Below are 25408 nucleotides of genomic sequence, written 5' to 3' on the forward strand. Positions count from 1 at the left end.
TGTAGGTGAACCAGTGGCAGGTTTCTCACCCGGTTGGCTTTTGGCAGCACACCACTAAGAGGTCACTTGATTGCCTACTCACCTTTGCCCTAACTGTGCTATCAAGTCCTCCCACCCCTACTCCTCTTTTTACTGTCTGCACATAAAGATATTGCAAGATGGAAGTTCCCAAGCCCCCATTTATTTTCCCTATGTGCTTTATATTCAGTTATAATACTAAAGGATGTAATGTTAAAGGAAAATTCTTGTTTATGAATAATCAAGTTAAATAATCCAAGATTTTACTTAATAATAACACTAATGGATGTTGATTGTGATGGTTTTTTGCCATAACCATACAGTCACACTCTGCTTTACTGTAGATAGGATCTAGTGATTGAGAGAGAATTAGGGCAATATTGCTAAAAGCTCCTTTTTGCAACCATTAGAAAGGATGCAGGTCTAAGAGATTTCTGCTTCTGCAGTATTTTTCAGACTCCAAGGCTACATTCATCTTTTATATACATGGCTAAACACTTCCAACATATACACAGAGGGTTATGGAGTTATTATGCATTTCTGCGTCTATAAATGTGCAGACGCCCATGTATGCCTGTGGTCACACGTGCAGCCAAGGCTGTCTGTGCATGTGTGTGAGAGAGAGTCTTATTTTACCTGACTATGTAGCGGGCCTCTGAAAAGCGGCATGCCACAAAGAGGCCTTTGATGATGTCGATTTTCTTATTCATGGCCTGAGGCAGGCGGGAGGAAATTGAGATTCACAGAAGAAGAGCGAGAAGAGACAGAATGCAAAAAGACTGAGGTCACCAGCAAGTACAAACTCCATGTTCAACACAGAGGAAAAAAATAAAAATAAAAAAATGACCGAGCAGCAACCATGAAGGGAAAAGCAACTAATTGTACAAGAGAATCAACGCAGGTAACAACTTATTCAAATGGTGGAAAATTAACCTTGCCCCTCAGAAGTAGACAAATAAACTATTAATTTCTTGTTCGATACACAGTCACATTAACATTTCCTTTCTTTTTTCCCATCCATGACCTCAATACTGAGAGGCAAATAGAGCGAAAACAATATTTTCCCAAGACTGCTTTCCTCTAATGAAAATGTTATTCTGTGGCTCACCGAGTTCCCACTCATGCTGGCAATTTCCTTCAATTTCCTGAACACGCCCCCTGCTGTCAGACTGGCCGGCTGAAACATCATGCGCTGGTTGCTACGGGAGCTCTCGGCCACTAGGCCCAAATCTCCTTTCTCCTGTGCCTCTGCTTTGATTTTGTCCAATTGTCGCCCTGGAAACAAGAGTGAAACGGTAAATAGCAGCAGCCTCGCTGGCTGATGAGCTTCAGAGAAGGGTGGCATCAGCAGTTAGGCTGGGAATGCACAAGCAAGTGTTTGGGTGCAGCAGAGTGCTTCCACATGTTCGTGTGTGTGCGCGCTTATTACCAGTGGCTTGAGCAACAGCTTTCATCAGCACCGTCTCGCCAACACCAAGCTCCATCCCTAGATAGGCAGGACCGAGTTGGTTCAGACACAGATACACGCAGCAGAGCAGGTCATCTAGGAAAGAGAACACATATGAAGGCTTTATTATACTCCAAACACAGCAGCGCACACAAACACCTCCAGACAAGTCTGCAAAGAGAAGCACATACACACAAATAAAAACAGATACCACCAAAAATGGCACTTCAAGCCAACAGTAAACCCACATACAGACACACAAACTCAGGCGCATGGATAGACACACTCAAGCAGCGACTCAAATACACAACCACACTCTGAGACAACAGCAGGCAGCACAAATGTGGGCACTCAAAACTCTTGACGCACAAATGAACACCCACAAAATCACATTCAAATACATACAGACAGGCAACACAAGACTAAGGGGTTTCCACCAGAAAAGTTGTTGGCTGTGGCAGCTTTGGCTTCAACCAGCAATCTTCCCTTCTTCCCCAGAGTCCCCTGTTCTGGGTGCTGGCTGTATTTGTTATAAAAATGTATCAGGTATCTTTTTTTATTTTTTTAAGGGTTGGCAAGTATGACAAATTCCCTGGATGGAGTTTCCACCAACTACTGGCATGACTAGACTGGATGTAGAATTTCTTGTGGTTCATTTATCGGGCATCAAACTTGGTAGACTCGCAGCTGAAAGTTTTTAGTAATATTAGCATCACTGATATGTGTAATTGTTTTGCTTTTTTTAAAAATTCTCTTATTTACAGTGTACATTAGGTGGCAGAAAATTTCTCAATACTAAGAGTTTTTTAAGTCATTCTTCACAGAACAAGCCAAAGTTCTCTGAAATGTGTTTCGCCCACAAAGGCCAAAAGTCATGAATTTTTTAATATCTTTGTGGCTTTTACTGATTTAATTTGGCAAAAGAAGGATAAAGATTCCAGGTAGAAGTTTCAAACAACAGCTTAGGGCTTAAGGGGTTAATATAGTGCACTCCACCAGTTGTAACCCTACTTTTCTGGGACAGACACAACAGCAGAGCTACATACTGCAGATCTAGATCTACACACACATAATGGATGAGAGAAGAGAGAGAGAGAGAGACATGCTTTCAGGCTGCACCACTGAGAGAGCACTGAATCACATTTAACAGGTTTTTTTCAGCATACAGGAATTTCTTGTTTACTAAAATAAGAAAATAAGAGAAAAGTGCAGAGACTCACTGCTTCTACTTTATGTAATCATAAAGGCTCATTCATAGGCAAAAAAAACCCTAGCATACAAGTGTGACTAATTACGCCTACCATAACCACTAATGGCTCAGTCACACTAAAGTAAAAATATCTATGTATCTATCTATTCATATTTCTATATCTATCTATATTTCTCTCTCTCTCTTTATTTATCTATGCGAATCTCTCTCTTGCAATTTAAATTTAACCAATTCCTAATAGTTGCAGTGACTAACTTCTCGCAAACCACTTTCAATTGCAATTGCTTGCACAAGTTGCCTGGTCAGAGGCCACCTGTTTCCAAACAACTGTAGTCCGACACAGACTGACGGCAATCACTCACAGACAAACTGGTAAATGTTTGCAAATAACTGCGATCCCAATTTATAAATGCAGATAAATTGCCAATATATTCCAATGAATCTGAGCCTGCGCCAGTCAGCCCAACTCCTTCAGTAAGGAGCTTGACTCAACTGGTTGCCAACTAGTTGTATGCTGGTTATATCCCTAAGCATCTCTATGTGTGGAGGAATTTCAGAATTTTTGTTTTAAATTTCTGAGGCTCTAGATCAGTGGTTCTTAACCTGGGTTCGATCGAACCCTAGGGGTTCGGTGAGTCGGTCTCAGGGATTCGGCAGAGCCTCTGCCGTGACATGCACAGCTCATTTTCTGCACCAGTAGAAAACAACTCTATGTTTTGAATTTGAAAAAAAATCATATTTTATTTTTCACGAAAGAGGGGTTCAGTGAATGCGCATATGAAACTGGTGGGGTTCGGTACCTCCAACAAGGTTAAGAACCACTGCTCTAGATGGACTCTAAATATTAATTTCTGTGTGCACAGACAGCAACAAATTTGTGATTTTCACCAACCTATGACATTTAATTGCTCTAGTGTCACAAAAAGATTGCATGTAATCGCAAACTTTTCCCCATCCGAGCTCATTGAATTGTTTCTATTTGGACAAAAGCGGTCAGCAGAACAGTAGGCTAATTAGCTACCTCAGCTCATTTAATGCCTGCAGCTTTTGTATTGCTGTATGACTGTATTGCTGAGGCCTGACACAAACAATTATATACACAATGAAACACAGGCAGAACAACACACACAAACACCATCAGATTCCCACATTCTCATACACACATCGGCTGACGTCCTCCCACTTTTATGTGCAACCTGGCGTCATCATCATCTCCTTGATAGAGCGGCTGGCAGCCAGCTGCCTGTATAGCTACATCAGCATGCATTATGGCAGAGATAAAATAGCATTTACCTGGGGAGAGCAGCAGCACAGAGCGAAACAGGTTTGACAGTGTCTCGATGTTTCTCAGCCTAGGAAATGACAACAGGATTGCTTTTAGACAGGAAAGACGAGTTAAACGAATTTTAAGGCCATCCTGTAAATACTGGTAGGTGGGAAATGAGATTAGTCTGGAGGTTTTAATCGGAAATAGGGGCTTGGGAGGCAGATGAAGAGTTCATTTAAGAAACACTATACATCAGTTTCAGATAATAATAATATGTCACTGCCAGGAGATTTGTCATTCAATATCCTTCAAAGATAAAAATGTTTTCAACTAGCAGCAAGATACAAAGGTTACAAATCATTATTTAAAATGTAGGATTTCTAAAAATAACATGCAATTTCTTGTTGGGTTTTTTTTTTAGCTGGTTTACACCAACCCAGGTTTACAAAACAAAAGATGGAAACTAAGGTGGGGAAAAGTTGACTTCTATTCTGTCAGGTATAGTTACAATACTGGCTTTCATATTAAAGGCGACCATCCCTCTGAGCAGCCTGACGTCTAAAAGCTGAGACTGTTTTTCCCCACTCTTGTATGACGGCCAATATGCTCACATCAGGCATGAGCACATAAGCCCTGCTAACCTGCTGTTCAAACCTTCTGTTTACAAGAATCAGCCAATTAAAAGAAAGGAGGCTTAAATGAAGGGTGGCCTTTAAGAGAGGGGCTAAAATGCTTGTTTTAGACAACGCAAACTGAGGAGCAGCACCGCAGCTCGTTATGAGGCAAATAAGGATTATTTTAACTACTTTAGTAAAACATAAGAATAAAAATATGCAGCTGGAAGTGAGCGTAATAACTCCACATTACAATATATTTGAGCAATCCTAGAAGGTGACCCATTTTAAAATTTCTTCATGTTCCCAACACAAACCAGTGAATTATTCAAATTTTTTCACTTTTCCTGACTGGCGAGCACTTAACTAATTTAGTTCCAGAAATTCCCAGCAGGAAACCTGAATGGTAATTTTATGAAGAAAAAGAAACTCTGCAGTACGTGTGTGTGCTTTGAAAGACTTGCAATCATTTTCTTACTAATGATGTTCAACTCATTCTGGCATTTAAAAGAAAAATTTCCCCCATTGGGAGGTCTTACCTGCCAGAGTCCTCTTCAATCCTCTCAAAGGTGCGAGCCACTGCCAAGTAGGGCACTCTGGAGAGTGATGAACACGTAGTTAGCAGGCAAAGCATCAACACTGACAGATTTTCACACTCGCGGCGCTGAGCTGACTCGGCTATTCAGAGCGACTAGCAATTAATGCAACAGTAGAATAAGCTTTCATTCAAGGTTATCAAAAACCGCACAAAAATGACAGCAAGGAGGGCGAAGGTGACAACGCCATGTGGAGAAAAGTGTGTCGTTACAATTAGTTTGACAGAGAAATATGGTGGGAAGTGCAATTTTGTTTTTAAAAAAGAAATATAATTTTATCTTTATAATTTTTTGCATATATTCTGGATATAAAGCTAGTATATCCTAATGTGTTTTTAATCCTTACTGCGAAGCTCTGACATTCAAACTGTTTATTCAATTTCAGAAAAGAACACAATTCAATTCAGAGGCTGATATTTAGCTTTAAGAAGCAGCAGACTTCACCTGCGCACCGCTTAAAGCAGGTTAAAACAATCTGTACAGCAGTCGACCCGAGAATAAGCCGAGCACATAAGCAGCATGCCTTACAGCGTGACCTTGATATAAAATTCCATGATTTCCCTGTGATTACCCATTACTAAGTCAGAGCACTTCCCTGGCCTGAAGGTTTTCATTCCTTCAGTTTTTTCCCCTTATAAATAACTCGCAGATCTTCACAGAAAAACAAACAGGCTGGTGTTCACTTCAGTTTGGCTCAGAGGGAAGAAGGGAGAGAAAAAAAACCCCCACCAACAGTGTGATGACTCTAATCACTGTTGAGTGAAAATGTTGCATCCCAAATCTTGCCTGTTTAGTGAGTAGATTAGCTTTGTCTTTTATTTGACAGCCAGAAGTGGGGAGTAAAAGCAAATAATCAGCAGAGAAAGAGACAGGTTGACGTTTGACTATAGTTCCTGTCCACATTGCACTCCCAAGCTTTATTATTACCCTGCTTGGCATAATTCATGATAATCAATCTCAGGGCATCTTGTTTAAATAAGTCTAGGCACATAGGCAAGCTGTGATTTCTGTATTTACTTTAGGATTACACAAATTCTCCAGTAAAGGGAAAAAATAGGCAGCTGCCTAGTTAAAATAACGGCTGTTTTTCCAATGATCCTTCACATAAAATTCTCATAATTTCTGCCTTATGCAAAGCTAGTTGATCATCCCACATGCTCCCCTCCTCCTTCTGTCTTTCTTCTTTATATTTTAATGTCTGATGTCCAAGCGACTGGATTTGGTGGGTGGATAGAGAGGCTATCCACCCTGTGAAGAAATTATATTATTTTGGAGACATTTTGAAACAGGGAAAAGCAGTATACAGAAGCAGTGATAAAATATGTCTGAGAGGTGCCAATAACTGATGCACGCTGGAAACAGTTAAAGATGCATATGAATTTCAATCAAGACATTTAATCAGAGAATTTGGGTTCCTATTTTTGCAGCAGATAGGTGACTTACTTCTGGCCCTGTTCCCAACAAGCGTTGTCCACGGGATGATAGTTTGGTCTCGATGGATCATAGTCTGTTTGTCCTGAGGTTGCCTCACTGAGGAAATAACACAAATTTTAAAAGATAAAATGAAAGAGCACATTTGTGTCCAACTAAATGATCGCAACAGCTGTTACAGTCACTGGTGCCAACTCAGATTCCTTTGTAGGCAGAGAGTCACGCACACAATTATCATAACAATGAAACACTTTAAAAATGTGACGAATATTTTGGAAGATATTCTAGTAGTTTTTCTGGTTAGCTCACAAAGAAAGAAGCTGAACTATTGCAAAGTTTATCCAAACTGAACGTGCAAGTAGATATAAAAAAAAAAAACAGAAAAAGTTCTGCATATTAAATAGAAAAGTGTTTCCATTGTCAGCAGTTATTGCTTCCAAAAAACAAAAACAAAACAAAAAAAACACTGGGATGGTTTACAAGTTTAAACCATCTCTCTTTTACTGCAGTAACATACAAGATGTTGAGTTTCTTTTCCTCAAACAAAATATCATTGTCTGAATTCATTACACAGAGATAAACTAACGCTGTGAACTTTCTTTTGTGTGCAATACCTGTCATTCCCAGAGTGTCACACACAAGGTAGTGATAAAAAAAATAAATAGTTAGGAAGATGAAAAATGCATTCCCTGCTTTCCACAGCCAAAAATAGTTTGGATCTTGAATAGTTAACATGACCTCAAAATGACAAAGCAGTAATTTGCTGCTGGCTTATTTACATGTGGTAAATGCATTGCCTTCTGTAAGGGAGACTGAATAATTGCAAAAGCAATCATAATAAAGAGAAACCGATTGATTTCCAGCAGTACGGAGTGCATGCCTGAGCTATACGGTGTTTGCTCGTTGTAGGAGGTGCAGGAAAAGGAGAAATTAGCACAACTGTAAAGGTTGTAAATAATAGCAGTATGGAGCAGCCTAATGACTCTCACACCGAGCTGAAATGAAACAAAGGCAAATAAATTAAACAACTAACGCCTGCGTTGGTCCTGTTGTCATGTATTATTACACTATACAAGATAGCGGTTTGGTAAATATGTATCTTGGGTACGTTTATTTGTCACATTTCATTTCACAAAAATAAGAAAACAATGTTCCAGTCTTGCCTGATGCTGTTTTACACATAAAGAAAGATTTCTGCTCTCTTAACTCCTGACAGTGTTTATTATTTAACACTGACACTGGATCAGAAATCAGAATGGGCAGATCTCGAAATCAAAGGCATCGGTATCGAGTCAGAAATGCAAAAGGCTGCTTTGAGTTCACCTTACTGACTGCTCCCAGGCTTTATGGGCTTTGGTAAGGACGCATGGAGTATTGCTGGCTAATAAATCACATTCTTTGTAGGATAGAATAGAATAGCCCTTTATTGTCATTGTACATGTACAACGAAATTATGGGAGCTCCACACCAGGTATAAAATATAAATAGTAAGACAGCAGTAATAAATAAACAGGAGAAATATATATAGAATCACAAGGAATATATAGAAACTAGAGGAAGAGACAGAAAATAAGAGAAAGGCAGTCACTGGAGAACAGTTATAGTTCTGGTAATGGAACATCAGGAAGAAATTACGTTAAATAATGCAGAGCACACACTGCATTAGGAACCCCATTTAAGCCCAGTCTCAATGATGAGTTTTGCTTCTCTTTTGCACTCTGTATCACTGTCTGTTTACATGAAGGAGGGGCAGACACACACACACACACACGTCGCAGCTGACTAACAGACTCTGGACTACAGTTTATTTGCGATGATGATGATAGTGTTCGTTATCCTTGTGTGCAGCAAAATCTGCTCCCCTCTTCACCCCCAACACTTGTGTGCTCTACACTGAAGAGCTCTGCATAATTATAGTTGAGACCAAGTAGCTGCAACCAGCCAGGCCCTCCTCCTCTTCACACGAGCGAGTCTCTTTAAATCAGGAAGGAAGAGGAAAGAGGACAGCAGAACCTGATGACACAGCCTGTTTAATATTGAAGAGGTGGTGCACTCTTAAGCATGTTTTTCAACTGTAGACTAAAAGGTACAACTGTACTGTAATGAAACATCGGTGCTGGTGTTAATATTCACTGGCAAATTTATATAAGTCAGCATTTCACAGACTGAAAGTGGCTCAACACGACAGCAACTGTTTGAAATAATTGGGACTACTTAGATAAAACATTTATACGTATTTAAAGAAAAAGCTTGATAACGCCCACTCATCCACGCCTCCTGAGCCTTGAATAGAAATCTGTAGAATAGAAAGCGCACTCATTTATAAATATACACTGACAGATTTTAATCTATTTTGCTAATCCTATTACTCTTTTTTTTATTTGTTTGTTATTTTTAGGACTAGAATAATCACCCAGTCAATCGCTTTTTTCCCTTTTTTTCCTCTCGCTTAATTGACAATTAATCATCAGGAACATTCCTAAACAAAACAAGCACATCGCTGTAGTGATGAGTGCAAGAATATAACCTTGGTTTGATTCACTTTTTAAGGTATCAATGTCATATACTATTGGATTTTTCGCATTTACTGCAGATCACTATTAGTTAACGCCAACAAAATGTAATGACAGCATCATTTCACCTGTTTTGGCTACAAGTCTTGATAGAGACTGCTCAAAAGCAGACAGTATTTCTCATCCACCCACCCAGCTGTGCCTTCACAGCCATCTTTTTTCTACATTTATTCTTTCAAAGCTCAAAGTAACCATGCATTTCTCTCTTTTTCATCATTTTTGTAGATGCCTGAACTATATCTTTACAAAACTGAAAAAGGAACTGAATTCGGTGTTTCTTTGCAGTGTGAGTGCCTAGTTTGAATCAATAAAATATAACCTCTCTGGCAGCTACCATCAATCAACATAATAAAATGATTAGGTAGTCACTGAAGAATATAATGGAAATAATTCTCAGTAGCTGCTCTCCGTCTGCTCTTCTACACCTTGTCACTAAATTTTGATCCTTCTTCTTTTCCCCACATGCACATACAGTTTACACTTTAGTAAGAAGAGGTCAGGGGTGAAGCTCAGCTGAACAGGCCGACATGTGGATAAGTTTAGTGTTCCAGCAAGATAACAAACAGGCAAGCAAGGTGGCAGGCTTATCAAGCCTGAGCTACCTGTAACCTCCTGTTGCGCCTGTCTTACCCTTTCGTGTCTTTACGCTCCTCCTCTGACCTCTTCCTCTCTGGACTCGTCTTTTTTTCCCCCTCATTCTTCTCCGGCTTCTCCGTCTTCACTGCTGCTTTTCTGGGAGCTATCGAAGGAAATAAATAAAAGACAAGGTGAGGGTGATGCAGGGGTTGAAGTGGAGACTTATTTTACCTTGTTCTCCAAACTGATAAAAGCACAGCACATTCACATGCTGTTTTTTTATGCAAGCACAGAACTATGCAAATTCCTTCTCACCAAAGAAACTGCTGATGGGGGCTTTCCTGGTCGGCTCCTTATCTTTCTGCTCTTTTGCTTCTTTCTGCCTTTTCACCGTTTGACTTTTCGGGCTCTCTTCTGTGCCTCGCGTGTCCTTTTCAACCACCTCCGTTTTGGCTACGGCAGGCCCTTTCTCATCATCATCATCTGTCTTCGGCTTTGCTTCATTTTTCTTTTCCGCCTCCTCAGCTTTCTCCTCTTTCTCATCAGAGCTCTTTTTCTCCACCTGCTCCTCTTTTTCTACAGTTTCTTCCTCTTTGCTCTTGTTCTCCACCTCCTCGTCCCCTGGGTTGTTAGCCTCGGTCACTGCCTTTTCCCCCCTTTCTTCCTTTGTGTCCTCCTCCATGGGTTCATCTGCGTTACCTACACAGGGGCAAGACAGAAAGGGAGTGGAGTCATTGAAGAGAAAAATGCCAGCAGGTTTACTGAGGGCAACCCAGTTTTTTTGTGAGCACATGTTTGAAGACGTAAGAGCCTCCTTCAGTAAATGCCGCAGGTTATATTTCTGAGGTTTCCTTTTCACCTGAGAAAGGCAGCTAAGAGAAATTACTATTGACAAACTTGTAGCACCGACTCCCAGCAGTCAGAGCTGGGGTCATGATACTGGCTGGGTAAGGAGGGCGGCATGAAACTTTAATTTTCTCATTCAAACGTTAAAGTAAGTGGTGGAATGGACCGCTAAACCCAGTAGTCACAGCTGGTACTTTACTAGACAACTTTAGAAAGAGAAAGAGAGCCATTTCCCCGTCTGTGGAAAAAAAAAAGAGCGGGGGGGCCACCAGCCTGAGCTGCTGTCAGTTTTGTTTTTTGTTTTTTTTCCCCAAACACACTAAAGTGGTTTTCAAACACACTTCAGCTTTAACCCTTTTTAGATGTTTCTCAATTGTCCAATAAAAGCCTTTAACCTGCCATTTCCCAAATTTAAACTGCATGTGATGTGTGATTGACCACATGTGTATTCACGCTGAGAAAGTACAAGATGCTCTACCTATGCAGCAACCTAACCTAAACCAAATAGAGTATTTGCAGTAGTGAGAACACACGTGGAGTGAACCGCTCTGAGACGGTTTCTAACCTTTTAGCTCTGTCCAGGTGGTGATGTGATTGGTTCAGTTTGTTTGCCCGTGTGTTAGGAGGACTACTCAAAAAGGTAACGGACAGACTCACTTAAAAATCTTGTGAGAAGCTGGATTTAGCACATCTAAGAAGGATTAATTTTCTGGAGTTAGATCTGAACTCAGGGCCATTTAGAACGACTGTTGATAATTGTGAGACAGGGCAAAACTGGACAATGCATCGTGTTTGAATAGCCTTCATCTTCTTAAGAAAATATCACAGACTAATATCAATTTCTGCATGTTTTGGAGTGAATTTTCAGCCTTGGTGGAGGTATACACTCTTGGGCTGCTCCATTTTCTTCATAATTCTGCCTTTATTGAGCGTCTGTGTCAAAACTTAGACAAACCGATTAAACAAAGCCAAACAGGCTCCGCGGATGGTGAATTTCTCAGTTTGCATCTCACAGATGGTAAAAATGAACTTTGCTTTATCACAGTGCAGAGCTCCTACAGTTGCAGTAACAGACTGAAATCATTACCCTTTATCCTCAATCCTTTGAATCTCAGGCTGTTTTTGTTGTGTTTCTCTCTATTTGCACTTCACCATAACAGTAGATTAGGACTGTCAAACATAAGGCTCAGGGGCCAGAATCCACCCACCGAATAAGGAAAGATAAAGGAGGGCATAATTTTTTTATTTTGAACTTTTTATTTATTTTTAATTTTGAACTATTTTTAATACATCTATGTAATAAAGTACAGTACTAGATTAACAATTAAATGACAACAAATTCCTTTAAAAAAAAAAAACACATTCTGTTTTATAATCACAGGACAGTCTGGACAATGAGCTACCAAAACATTTTCTGTCATTTTAAATATTCATCTCTTACCATTTGAATCCAAAGAGATGTGCTGACAGATTTCTTTCATTTGCTTCATAAGCATTTCTCAAAACTGAGACATACAGTTGAAAGTGCACTTTTTTTTGTTATACTGAGATATCTCAGGGATTAAATGTGTATTTTAACTACAACTAGTGGAGCTGTAAAATGAGTTTAACATGCTCGCAGTAGTCTGTACATAAAAGATAAGCATATACGCTGTTACGTAATCCAGTTTTAGCACGAAGGCTGTTTCACCATTTTTCTCTAGCCCTTTATTTGCAGAAGAGAATTGAGCATTAAGTTATGAACTAACATTAGCTGGCCCAGATAGAAGTGGACATCCATGAACTCTGTCAGATCCTGTGGGGTGTGACTCGCTTTTGTCCGCAATCACAAGTCAAAACTAAAGGAAATGCACTTCTGCATTGTTTGAGATTATCTATCAGTATCAGAAATTGTCACTTCGTCACTGTACCATAATTCTCTGAACAACATACATCTATAGGACTACAACTAGATATTACTTTGATTGATTCAATAGTCTACATTTTTGTGTTTTCCTCCACTCATTGTTAAGCTCAGAGAAAAAGGCCATGATGAAACGAAACACATGCCGCAATTTACCAGAGCCCTGTGACAGCAGAGACAGCAATGAAAATGTTTAATCTTTCACTACAAATCTTTCAAATTCATGATTTAATAAAGAGGAAACACTTATTCGCGGAGCTGGAACTGAAAAGTGTTTGCCTGGTGATTAATATCTAATTAATTATCCAAGTTGTTGCTCTTTATTATTGCAACCCAATCGGCCATAAAATTTCTGGAAACAAATGGCTGGATGAGACCATGTACAGCAAGAAAATAAGCTGTTTGGTACTGTGACACTGCTAAACAAAAAGTATTGTTTATGTGTTTAGTCAGGATGCAATTGAGAGGATGTTTCCAAAACTGGATTTTAGTAATGATAATGTGTGAGTTTGTGAATATAGCATGCTGATTTTTTTTCCCCTTATAGCTTCCCCTCCCACGTGGACTTTCCAAACCTGTACAGGAGCCAAACTTGGTTATCAGACTCGCAGCAGAAGCGAAAGCATACCTTCACCGCTGGCACTGGTCTCCACACGTGGCCGTTTGTTTTGCTGACCCTGCTCCTCCTTGACCTCTGCCTCTTCTTTCTGACTCTCACTGCCACTCCCGCTCTCATTGAGCTTCCTCTTAGGGAACATCTTCCTTGCTGCACATATCAGGACAGGCATTACATTAAAAGAACATCATTTAAAAAAAGAAAGGAAAAAAAAGTGAGAGGCATCCCAGCTGAAATCATGCCGGGATCAAACAGTAAAAGAATAGGGAGATGAAAACAGGACGAGTCTGCTCTCTTGCTGCAGATGTAGGGCAAGAAGAAGAAGGAGAAAAAAAGGGAGAGAGAATCATAGATACATACTTTGCTAATGAAAACACTAATTCCATCCTGAAGAATATTATGCAGCACAGCAGCTTACGGTTCCAGTGTAAATTACCCTGCAATTTTATGCAGCAGTGGTGCTCGAGGGCAATTTCAGTTTTGGTATCACATCCGCCTCTGTTTTGGCCCTTGTTAGGGGTTCTAGCACAGGTAGCAGTGCTGATGTTTTTCTTCTGGATATTATAATGAAAGCATTAACCCGGGACATTAAGAATGCAATTTCTGGTCGAATTAGGGAGTTACTTTAATGTGATGTTTTCTCCAGCAGCGATGGTGGCGGGGCTCTTATTGTGGCAATGCACCACTGGTGAAAGCAAACACTGCAGTCATCAAACACAAAGAGAACGGGACGATGAGAAGAGAACGAGACACTTTTACTGCTGCAAAAACTAGGATGAAGGAAACAAAGTGGGAGAGGAGGTGCTTCTCAAATGAAGACAAAGCTGGAATGCTAGAAAACTCTAAGCAGTTTAAATTCTCTGTTCAAACTCCAACGTATCTGGTGTTATATGGGAAAGACAGCAACTACAAAGAGCCATGTAAAAAAAAAATCACTAGGCCATTCGGTTTCATTTTAAATGCAGATATTTGCACACATCATCTGATTAAGAATTTACAAATAAGAAACAGTAGCTCTCTTTCAGTTTTATCTTGCAGATGTGAAACATTCAAGCTGCTGTGTACCAACTGCGGATATAAAATAATAATCACTACATATGTTTATGCCATTTTTTTAAAAGCCCAAAGTTTCTAAAGCTTGCAAACCCAAGAAAGCACCCAAATAAACACTGACAATCAGCTGCAATAATAGGACGACATGCTCTGCTGGTTCGATTAACTCCCAGTCAGCACAAACGATGCACTGCTAAGACAATATAGCAGTAATAATATTATTATCACAATGCAAAGACGTGCAGAAAAATAATGATATAGGCTCCAGGAGGGTGTACTCATGGTGCAGCAGATGAGATTAATGACAGCGCAATCACGGTCTAGTCTTGTGGTTGTCAATCTAAGGCAGTCCAGAGTGTGGAAAGACAAATGAAAGAAAAGGGTGAAAAATGAACTTCGCCGCTTCTGGTGAACAAACTTCTTATGCATTCAGTTCGAGATAAATCTCCTGTTTTCTCCCTCACTGTGAAATAATGAGTATTTGGAGCCATTAGGCGCCTGCTAACAAGTAATCAAATAAAACAGCTCGAGGCAGGAAAGCTATTAATCCTCTGCTGGTGTCAAAGTTCAAAATGGCGCAAGTTTGGAAAACGAGCTGAAAAGCACAATTCTGAAACAGCTTAATTAAGACAAAGTTAATAAAAATCTGTTCAGATGCTGACCAGTCTTGCGTTTGGCGATCCCAGTGGGGGAGACGGAATTGGGAGTGCTGGGGCTCCCCGGTGAAGCAGAGGTGGCTGGAGTGGCAGGGGTGGCTGGGGTTACAGGCGTGGCTGGGGCTGATGGTGGAGACAGGGGGGTGGGGACGGCTTTAAACGCATCATCCTTCTGAAAGACACAAGCACGATTGATGGTAAGCATTATGACAAGAGGCGGCATGATCAACAGCTTGAACAGGCAAAATGACTGCAGATCATGGTTTGTTTGCATGGCCGCCATCATCCACAGATATTACTGAAAATGAAAAGGAAGTGACAGCAACAATTGTCCAGCTGTCTGCAACAATATCATTTGGATCGCTGTGGATTGTTTGTGTGGCTCATCCTAAATGTGGCCTGTTCTGCTGAGGAACACGAGTACTGTGTATTATTTAGTTGTAAGAATTTTTTTCTTTATTGCTGAAATTGTTTATTGAATGTGAAATAAAGTAATTTGATGAAGACACGCAGTTTCTAATTTTTGAACTAAGTTTTGGAAACCAATAACCTATACTTTAAAATTATCCTTAAATCCTTAAAGATTTTTTAGGACCCATCTTAGGACGTTTGTAAATCTTTATGATGGAGAATATTTTGACCTAGTAGCTCATAAAAATTAACACGGGTGCTCATTTAGACATGAAGCCAACATGTTTAGAAGCCGCAAGACATATGGAAAGAAGTGAATCTCTAAAACACCACTGTGATAATGGGAGACATGGCTTGAGAATTAAAAGTTTTAGAAGTAAAAATGGTTATTCTGATCCAAGACAGGCTTTAAGGGCTCCAAATCAAGACTAGAGTGAAGGTTTGCAAGAGGGCAGCATGGACCGCTGTGGAAACTGGATCAGCTGAATCCAAAGCACGATCAGGCCGAGGAAAAGTGAGCGCACTGAGAGAAGATCAATACGAGAGGCTTTGTTCTCTGAGAAACAGAGAAGCAAAGTCACAGATAACAGAATTAGCTAAATAAAGAACACAAGACTCCCTCCAGCAACAGTCCTGTCAAGAGAAGGCCGTCTAGCAATAGTCTCAGAGGATGGAAGGGTCTCTAAATCACATCTTGTAAGGGGAAACAAGGTGAAATGGTTGGGGTAGGTTAAGAAAGAAAGACCAACACAGTGAAAGACCCAAAAAAAAAAAAAAAAAAGTACTGATGAATTTATGGCAGTAACAGGAAAGTTTATTTGAGACACATTTGATGCCACAGCAGATCGAACCTACAGAGAAAGATTTAAGGAGCTGGACACCTGCACGGAAACGACTCCACACCGACCGAGGAGAAGCAGCATTCTTCTGGGACAAGCTGCACTGCTCCAAAACACTGAGCCAGCCCAAACACACTGTCAAGTACTTCTTCAAAGTCACCTGACCATCACCCTGCTGAACATTTGAGACACTCAAAATCTGATAGTGTTTTTACATGTAACGCGAAGCAAAGTACAGTATATGGGTAAAGGTACTTGGCCCCCTCCACATTACACCTACAGGAGCCCCTCAGCCATGGAAACCTATGCAATGAAGCTCTCGGTGCACAATTTTTGTACTGATGTTAATGCTAGAGGTGGCTTTGAGTCAGCTGAGCACTGGTGACTTTGGCACAGCCCTGCTCTGTAACCTTATGTGGTCTTCCACTTCATGGCTGAGCTGCTGTGGTTCCTAAAGACCTGCAACCTTTTAATTAAACTACTTAAAACTGATTGCATAATATCTAGGAGGAAAGCCATTTCATCAATACACTAGTTACAATAGTTGCATCCTCCTATATAGTACCAGTAAGCTCTGTAGAATGACACATTCTTTCACAAATGTTTGTAAAGGCAAACTGAAAACACCCAGAATCAAAGATTAAGAGGGAGGCCCAATACTAGGGCTGGGCCATATCATACCATTCAAGGTAATACCGGTATAATGTTGGGCAACAATAAGAAAATGAAATATTGCGATAGAATATGGGTAAAACGCGCATGCGCAGTGCCTTTGTTTTCATACGCACATGGCGGTGACGGAGAATGAGAAGGGCGAAAGCGGATCGTTGAATGAAACGGATGAACCAGAATTGGTTTGTAAAAATGCTGCAACTTCAGTGGTGTGGAACTGGTTTAGCTTTCGTCCGTCAGATACACAACAAAGCACTATTTTTGGTAGAGCATGCTAGCGGGCCGTCGTTATTACCGTGTTTTTTGGTAAATACGGCACACACACATCAATCCTTTGATTTTTCTGAAAATCAACAGTGCCCCTTATAATCCCGTGTGCCTTATGTATGAATTCTGGTTGTGTTTACTGACCTTGAAACGATTTTATGTGGTACACGGCGCTCGAAAATCTGTCAAATGTTTTAGTACGACTTTGCTAAGCTACGAACCTGCACTGCTTGATGGATTGTCGGAGCATTACGGCTACCGTAGGCAGGAGCCTCGCGGAGTGATACGTACTGTGCTTCAACATAATATTACCGTATTGTGTGTGTATAACCTCTTTTTAAGTTTTGTGGATATTATACATGGTTATGCTGAGGATATGTCGGCCAGTTTCCACTGGAAATGCCTTTTGGTTAAACTGTCAGCAAGGAATTTGCACTGTTAAATTTTTATATAACTTTAATGCACATAAAAAACAGCTGCTTGTTTAAGTGAAAATACATTGATGGGGATTTTTTTTGTAAAGTATTTTGTCTAGTGTCAATTATATCGTCAGTTATATCGTTATCACAAATTTTCAAATGTATATCGTGATAAATATTTTTGGTCATATCGCCCTGCTCTACCCAACACCTTTGTCTATAACATTACATTCAAACAAACTCTATGAAATGAGGTGAACCAAGGTGAATAGATACCAGGTAAAGCTGACAGAGGAAATTAGAGTTTGCAGCAATTTAAATAGATCAACTTCAGTGAAAAATTTGCTTCATGTTGTCACAAAGCACCCATCAGCTGGGATTCTCCTCACAACACTGACAATCAAAAATAGAGAACAAGCTTACTGATGCTATTTGAGGGCAGCTGTAGCTGTATGGTTCAGTTTCACTTTGATATAGAGCAAAGGAACAAAGAGAGGTTGGAGAACAGTGAGAGAAATGTATTTACAGCTCTCATTTGAACTCCTCCTCATCCTATTGGCTTCAATAGCATTATCCTTTAGTCTCAATGCTAATGGTTTAACTTCAGAGTCCCATTTACTTTGCAGGTCCAGTCACTTGACTTTCTATTGCCTCAGATGGCCCTTTATGCATGAAGTTTTCTGTGCATTTTGTGTCAACGCACCACTCTTGACTTGACAATAAGTTCCTTGTGAAACGGTGATAGCAAGGCTGAGGTAATCAGTTTTTTTGGCTTAAGTGCTGCTGTCATTAAAGATAAGAGAGAGGCAAATACTATAGTTACTGAAGTTAATGAAATTCATGGAGATTTTTGTTGAGATTCAAATTTTCCACTCATTATTTTATGGAAATATTCTGTATTACATTCAAAGGAGAGATATGTTTAATAAATATAATTATAGCACAGACGGTGAAAACGAAAGCTAAGAGCAAGAGATAAAAGCAAACCTGATCAATACTGAACATCAATTCGTTTGAGAACAGCAAAAAAAATGAATAATTACATGAATAAATACTGTCTAATCATTTTAAGTAACAATGGTACTGGAGATATGCTTTAAAGCTAGTTTACATCACGGAGGAGGGAATTTTTAAGTCTGGAGATGGACTGACTGAATTGGTCTCCCACCAACTTCCCTCAGAATAAAAACTCAAAAATATAAGTCTTAAAAAGGAGTTGGAAAGTTAGCAAAGAAATCAATACAAACAGATAAAAGCAAACCTGATCAATATTGAACATTAACAAGTCTGAACAGTTAAAAAGTCATAAACATGTGAATTAAACAGTGTTTAATTTCACATAACAATCACATTAAAATAAAAATCATTTGTTAAACTACTTTGATCCCCCATCCCCAGCTGAAGGTTCCATTCTTTATAAAGACACCAGCAGCTCACTGAATTGGTCACGTCTCCCACCAACTGGCCTCAACAACATAAAAACATATAATAATAGTTGGAAAGAGCGGAGAAGTCAAAATAGAAAGCCAAGAGCAACACAAACAGCCAGCTTCTGCCACAGCAAGAGGTAGCTGTAGAAAGGCAAACCGGATCATTATTAAGCATCAACCATCAAGACCTGGAACAGCAAAAACTACATTTAAATCAAGCAAACTAATGATGTTAAACATCTGGATTCAAATAAAACCATATCACTACAAATCAAGAAAGGAAAGGTGGCGTTCACATGAAGGGTTTCCTGGGGTCAACTGAGAAAACCTGCTGCTTTTCCAACATTGCAGCCTATTTCTAATGTTCATGTACCCTAATAACAAGTAGTTCAATACCATACTGCACAGTGCAGATAATTTATTATGTACCAAGTTATTATCAAGCAAACAAACAATTTGGCATCACAAGATTATTTAAGGTATTTTGACACTTCATTTACCATTTTACAGACTAATAACAAATCGGATTATTAATTACTGATGAACGTGATCTTTAGTCGCTGCCCTGCATTTATCTGCGGGGGAGCTGCTCCACTGCCAAGAGTACAAGAGTGGATATATTAGTACCTTGTCACAAAAAATTAATAATTACACCCATATGAAAGGGATGTGAGGTGAGGGCAGCCTGACAAACATCATGTATCATCATAATCACTTCCCTCAATCAACAAATAGTGAATAATTGCTGACATACAACAAACAAAATAAACAGGCTGGTTAAGAGAAGTGTTTATCAAACAACAGGTGGCTGAAAGACAGCCAAAGCTGATAATCAGGTCTTTTCATTACATGGCTTATTGACAAATGTATTCAACATTGTGATTCACCATACAATTACTAGGCCTTTGTGTAGCATTGTTTTTCCCCATAACCAAACCAACAATAGGCACTGATATGCCTACAGGAGTCCTAAGAGTCTTCGTTGCACTCGTTCAACATTTGATGGGTAACACACTGTTTAGTGTTTCTACAAAGCATGCCTGCTTTTTTGTTTAGCACCATGACATCCCATCAATCTGTCAGTCTTTTATTGGTGAAAACGTCACTCACAAATTGCAGCTGATGTGTTGAATTTAACAGATTAAATGAACTCTGACGTCCCAATTATAAAACCACCTGTCGCTTTTACCTTTTCTGTTTTACCAGGAGCTTCTTTGTCTCCTTGTCCCTTGCTGGGAACTTGTTCTTTAACGACTGGCGCCTCGTCATCATCGCTGTCCAGGATTTGACGGCAGCGTTTCACAACCTTCTTGATGGGCGAATCTGCTTCCTGAACACCGTTCTGCACCTTCAGTGGACTCTTGACAGGCCTGGAGATGACCACAGAAACACACTTCAGATATCACAAATTTTAAATAAAGCATTAAAGGGGACCTATTGGGCTTATTTCCATCTCAATACTTTTTATTCTGTGCTTTTACTTGAGTAGCTTTGCATGATTCACGGTTCAACATATTATTGAGCCTATTATTTATAAATAATGAATCTACATTAACACAGACGTTTTTTTTTAATCAAAATTAATTTTATATTAAACGGTACATGCCCTGCTCTACTGTCATTGTAATCCACTGTTAGGTGGTTGCCAGGCAACCTGACAGCATCATGATATAATATGTATTGTGATAAATCAGATGTCACCATCACAGAATTAAAATGATGCTTTTATAAAGTGTTATAGATAAAATAAGCAAAAAATGGATCATTTTTGGTGGGTGGTTGCCAGACATCATGATGACGACATAGGATATGATATAGATGGAAACCTTTAGGGTCCTAAGATGCATCTGTGTACAGAGTCTGGTTACTTAACTACTGCTTGTGTAGAAAGAATTCACAAACAAACAAACAGAAAGAGACTTTATGTATTATAGTTAGAGATAATCTATATGCATTAAATAAACAGCAACTAAAACTTTAAAATTAATAAAGACTCATTCCTGCTGCTGGAATAACTGCTTCCAAGAGAGAGGGGACCAGCTGTGTGAGAGAAGCTGTGCAAACAGCTTGTTTGATGAAGGACTTTTATTTACATTTTAATGTGAAAACACTGAAAAAAACAAACAAAGAAAAAGAAGTATTCGTCATTCACGGTTTATTTTAGTCAGTGTGCTTTACAGCTGAACGCTGGACATGCCATCACTGACCCAAACAGGGGGCATGTCTATATATCTTTTTTTTTTTTTCCTTTCTTTTTGTTTTTTTGGGGGGGGCAGTATAGCACCAATTGGGTCATTGGTTACACTCAACCCTGTTTATTTAGCTTCACCTGGACCTTGGAGCTCATCATCTGTCTGAAACAAGCTGTTTGAGGTCTCCCACTCCTTTTACATTTATTTATTTATTCATTTTTAAAGGTACACTTTGCAATGAGCTTCTGCAAAGTTTAACTACAGCTGTCACCACCAGGGGGCAGTATTTTGCTAACTTGTGTATTGTTTACAGATATGTGAAACTGTGATACTTCTTTTTTAAGCTACACTAATTTCCTCAATGGACTTGGTCTTTTGCTATGCTAAAAAAAACCCAAGCGCTAATAACCTGCCTGACTGCTAAAGATACACTGAATGCACAAACCTTTACAGAGTATTACATAAAAGTACAGTGCAGCCCTTGTTCAACTTGAGCTAAAATATCTTCTCTCTGTAGATATTTAGGACATAAAGCCATTGTTCCTTCATATAATATTGACAAATTCATTTAAACTTGTTAAGTTTTAAATTGTTTTAAACTCGCAATATTTAAAAAGGCCACCCTTAGGAGACTTGATTGCCCATCACAAACAGAAGGCTTAAAGAGCCGGTTCACAGGAACGACTTACATGAACGCTGACTTTATTATTCAAAACTCTAATTGTATTTGATATACACAGCCACCATTTTAACAGTATATTAATGACAGAAAACAAGGAAAAGCATAAAAGAACCCTTTAAGGTTAATTCACGTGGTAATGTTGACCCACAAGGTGCGATATTAGGCATTTTTAAAGGATCAAGTCAACAGTAAAATCTATCATAAAAAAGAAAACCTATAAAATCAAAGTAAGACTCGTAAAAAGAGGTCAAAGCAATGATGAGGCGATCATTACAGAAAGGAAAGTCAATTAAAGTGAGTTTTAAGACGTACTTAAAAGATTAAAGAGTCTAGAGATAATGAACATTTTATCACCAAAGCAGCTCGGAGATGAGAAACTGAAGTTCTCGTCTCTTCATCTTTTGATAGGAACTACTGGACACAAAGTTTCACTCAGCAGCGAAGATAACTGCACATACGCCACGCGTGGGTGGGCTTTCAACACAAAAATATGTTTGAAAATGGTATCAGTATGCGCCATATCAGCCACCTCGCTTTATGCTTCTGCCTGAATACAAATGCAGGTATTTTAACTGTATTATAGGCAGTAAAAATCTCCATCCTTCTGATAATATGACAGTTTTATTACGTGGTTTATTCCTTAAAATAGCCCTGTTTGTCCAAGTATAAAGAAATTTGCAGCCCAATTAAAAGTTTTAAGGGTTCAAAATTGCCCTTGATGCAGTGACTATTTTACGAATGAGTACATTAAACTTCACTAAAAGAAAAGCCAACTCTTCTAAGTTCAGGCTGTATAATTATTATGAAAACAAGACATCTGAGACGATAACTATTAATAAAAAAAAACTAATAGTTATTACTTTTGCTCTGCAGTCCTTTTCCCAGTACATTGCCAGACATAGGTGTGCATTTGCACCTCTATTAAAAATCAAAGACACTCACCTGTGGCTTGAATTAAGATGAGAAACAAAGAGAAACCGGTGTAAATAACAACAGTACAACTAATTCAACAAAAGTCTAATTAGAAAAGATATACAAAAGGGTTTTCCTGAAGGTTCAACAAAAATATGATGCTTAAACAGTCGAGGTTTTACAGCAGCCAACTCTTAACTCTTTTTTTTTTTTCAGGTTTCAGTGCTTCAGTTAAATAAGGTAACACCTACTCTTTGCCTGAACTGTATACAGACCAGGCATGCTTACATGTGGATAACTTGTGTCTAGATTAATTCAATTGCTCTGAGAGATTTAAAATACCCTAACGTCAATGCTAAATTAACAGTGATTCCAGGCAGCAGACTCTGGATAAGTCTTAACTCACTTTTTCACAGGCTCCTCTGCAGCTTTCTTCTGAATGTCCTTGCTCTTAGGCTGAAAGAAGGATCTGTAAAAAGACCACACAAGCATTCACTGGCTTGATACATGTTTATACCAAAACATGTCTGTATTTAGTGCATTAAAGTGTAATAAAAATCGGTAATAAGACCGCACTTTTACAATAATACAGAAAAAGGTTTGCCTGTTAATTAGAAACTTGCTGAATCACAGATTGCCATCTTTGCTATCTAGTGTTACAGCAATGTGGCTCCACTGATCACAGCCGCTTTAAAAGATCTCTATAAGGTAGGAAAAAAGCCTGCCTTTAAAGATCATGTATACTTATATAGCTAATATATCGTCTGTGTCTGTGCTGGAGATAAAACTACCCTATTTTCCAAACAGGTGATGCAGATAAGAGCATGCTAAAGCTAGCTTACAGGTAGTCTGATTAATACCGAAACAGACATGTTTTTTGTTTGTTTTTTCAGTGTAACCCCCTCTAAGTCACACTTAAAAGCCCCCCTGATCACCACTTATTACACAGCTAACTCTTCTAGTGCACAGACACAAGCATCGTCAAGCTAGCGCTAATTTCCAGCAAGCTAACTGCAAACTTTGGCTTGCACTTACGCGATGCTCCGCTGCATGTTGTCTTTAAACTCTTCCTTCACCTGATACCCGGTTAAAACAAACGTTTAAATCGCAGCAAAACTCCAACATTCACACACACGAAGACACCAACTCCCGCGCTGCAGAGGGGCAAAATAATAACTTGGAATATTCGGCGCCAAAAGTTGTATCTCAGCCAAAGATTGTCAGAGGAGAAGATGACTCACTACGGGAGCCCAAAGCGAGCGGTTTCCGCTCTGTACGCATGCGCACTCACGTACTTGGTTTACCCAAAGAAAAATATATTTTTACTGTAGCTACACAAAATGTATTAAATAAAACTACTCTGTTGCTACTAATAAGATGTGACTGTGCTTATTCAAAGCTTCTACGCTACTGTTAAGATAGTATACAACTCACTATGGAATGGACAAGATGAGTAAAATATAACAAAGCTAATGGTTTGCTATGTTCATGCAGGTAAATAAAAAATAGTACTTTAATTTTTGTCAGACTTCTCTTGCAATGGCTGCATGTTTCCCGATGCAATCTGTATTAAATGGTACCTGAATTTAATTCCTGGTGTTTTTCAGTCTTCCCAGCAAGTACACATCATAGACCATGACTCATAATGAGGAGGAGAACATTTTGAAAAGCTAAAACACTTTTAAAGTCTGCAATTTACACTGCCATAATGGTGCCAAGCAAGCTAAAAAGGCATGTGGAAACCAGGGTCAGTCTGATAAGGAGGTGAATTCCAGTTATATAAACTGGTGGAGCAACGCAGAGAAAAGGGGGCTTGATCTGACAACAGAACCAGCGGAGATGGAGGCTATTTTTTTAGTGACATGAATATGAGCCTTGACATTTTGCCTCGACCTTTTGTGGATCTTGGGCACAAAAGGTTTGAAAACCTACAGTCATTCCAAACCAGGGGTGTCGACCCCTCTTTAAAGATAGTATGATCCTCTGTATGGGGATCTGCACAGCCTTTTTAATCTCATTTCTGCAGATATTCAGAAAATATTTCTCAACTTATTACTATCCGTAATATTCAAAAGTAAAGTTTGGCTTTTATTGAAGGGCCAGAGTGTCCTGATGGTTAATATGTAACCACATTAACCACAAAGTTACAAGTGGACTACCACAAGTAAAAGAAATACACATAAAACTGGGAGAAAGTGGTGGAAAGTGAATGTCAAACAGCTTTCCCCAATTTCTGTCAGTCATTTTCTTTGTCATTTTTGAGTTTTACATGAAGTGTAGCTCAAAAAGTGATGTGATATTTGAGATATATAAAAAATGAGTTCATTCACGCTGGACAAGCCCATCAAGTGTGTTGTAATCTCCAACTACAAGACGCGCCAAGCAAAGGCAGTACTCGGAGAATGTGCCATTTGTCAAATGCTTCCCACTGAAAGCCAAATAATAGACAAAACAGCATCTTAAAATTACAGTTAAGAACAGTTTTAAAGGTTACGCGGCTAAAAAAGAACAAAAATGGCCTGTGTGTGTCTAAGCTTCTTTTTATTGTCATTGCGAGCTCTAGAAAGGGAACATCTCATCCGGCAGTTTTATGCCAAGCAGGCCAGATCAGTAATAGCACCATACCCATCCTTTAACATAAAGAAGTACAAGTGAACGCTCCAAGAAAAAAAAAATAACACATATAATAAACAGATTAATATATCTTGAAAAACAACACTATGACTTAAATGCAACAAAATATAAGCAGAAAGTGACAAAATGCTTCAAATGTAGATT

General features: G+C 39.2%; 1 protein-coding gene across 1 annotated transcript in view; it reads right to left on the reverse strand.

Moving 5' to 3' along the window:
• The window catches only part of lig1 (ligase I, DNA, ATP-dependent), a 64488-nt gene extending 40647 nt beyond the window's left edge, over nt 1–23841 (reverse strand). Inside the window, exons 1-13 of the mRNA XM_063462694.1 lie at nt 23666–23841; nt 23037–23099; nt 20034–20214; nt 14813–14978; nt 13110–13247; nt 10048–10431; nt 9787–9895; nt 6596–6682; nt 5096–5152; nt 3969–4027; nt 1448–1561; nt 1127–1293; nt 655–731 (exon numbers count right to left, since the gene is read on the reverse strand). Coding sequence (XP_063318764.1) covers nt 655–731; nt 1127–1293; nt 1448–1561; nt 3969–4027; nt 5096–5152; nt 6596–6682; nt 9787–9895; nt 10048–10431; nt 13110–13247; nt 14813–14978; nt 20034–20214; nt 23037–23099; nt 23666–23682 — 1619 coding nt within the window. The 5' untranslated portion in view covers nt 23683–23841. The remainder of the gene's footprint in view (nt 1–654; nt 732–1126; nt 1294–1447; nt 1562–3968; nt 4028–5095; nt 5153–6595; nt 6683–9786; nt 9896–10047; nt 10432–13109; nt 13248–14812; nt 14979–20033; nt 20215–23036; nt 23100–23665) is intronic.
• Nucleotides 23842–25408: the final 1567 nt, after the last annotated feature.

This window comes from Pelmatolapia mariae, linkage group LG18 (assembly GCF_036321145.2).
Source record: "Pelmatolapia mariae isolate MD_Pm_ZW linkage group LG18, Pm_UMD_F_2, whole genome shotgun sequence".
NCBI classification, from domain to species: domain Eukaryota; kingdom Metazoa; phylum Chordata; class Actinopteri; order Cichliformes; family Cichlidae; genus Pelmatolapia; species Pelmatolapia mariae.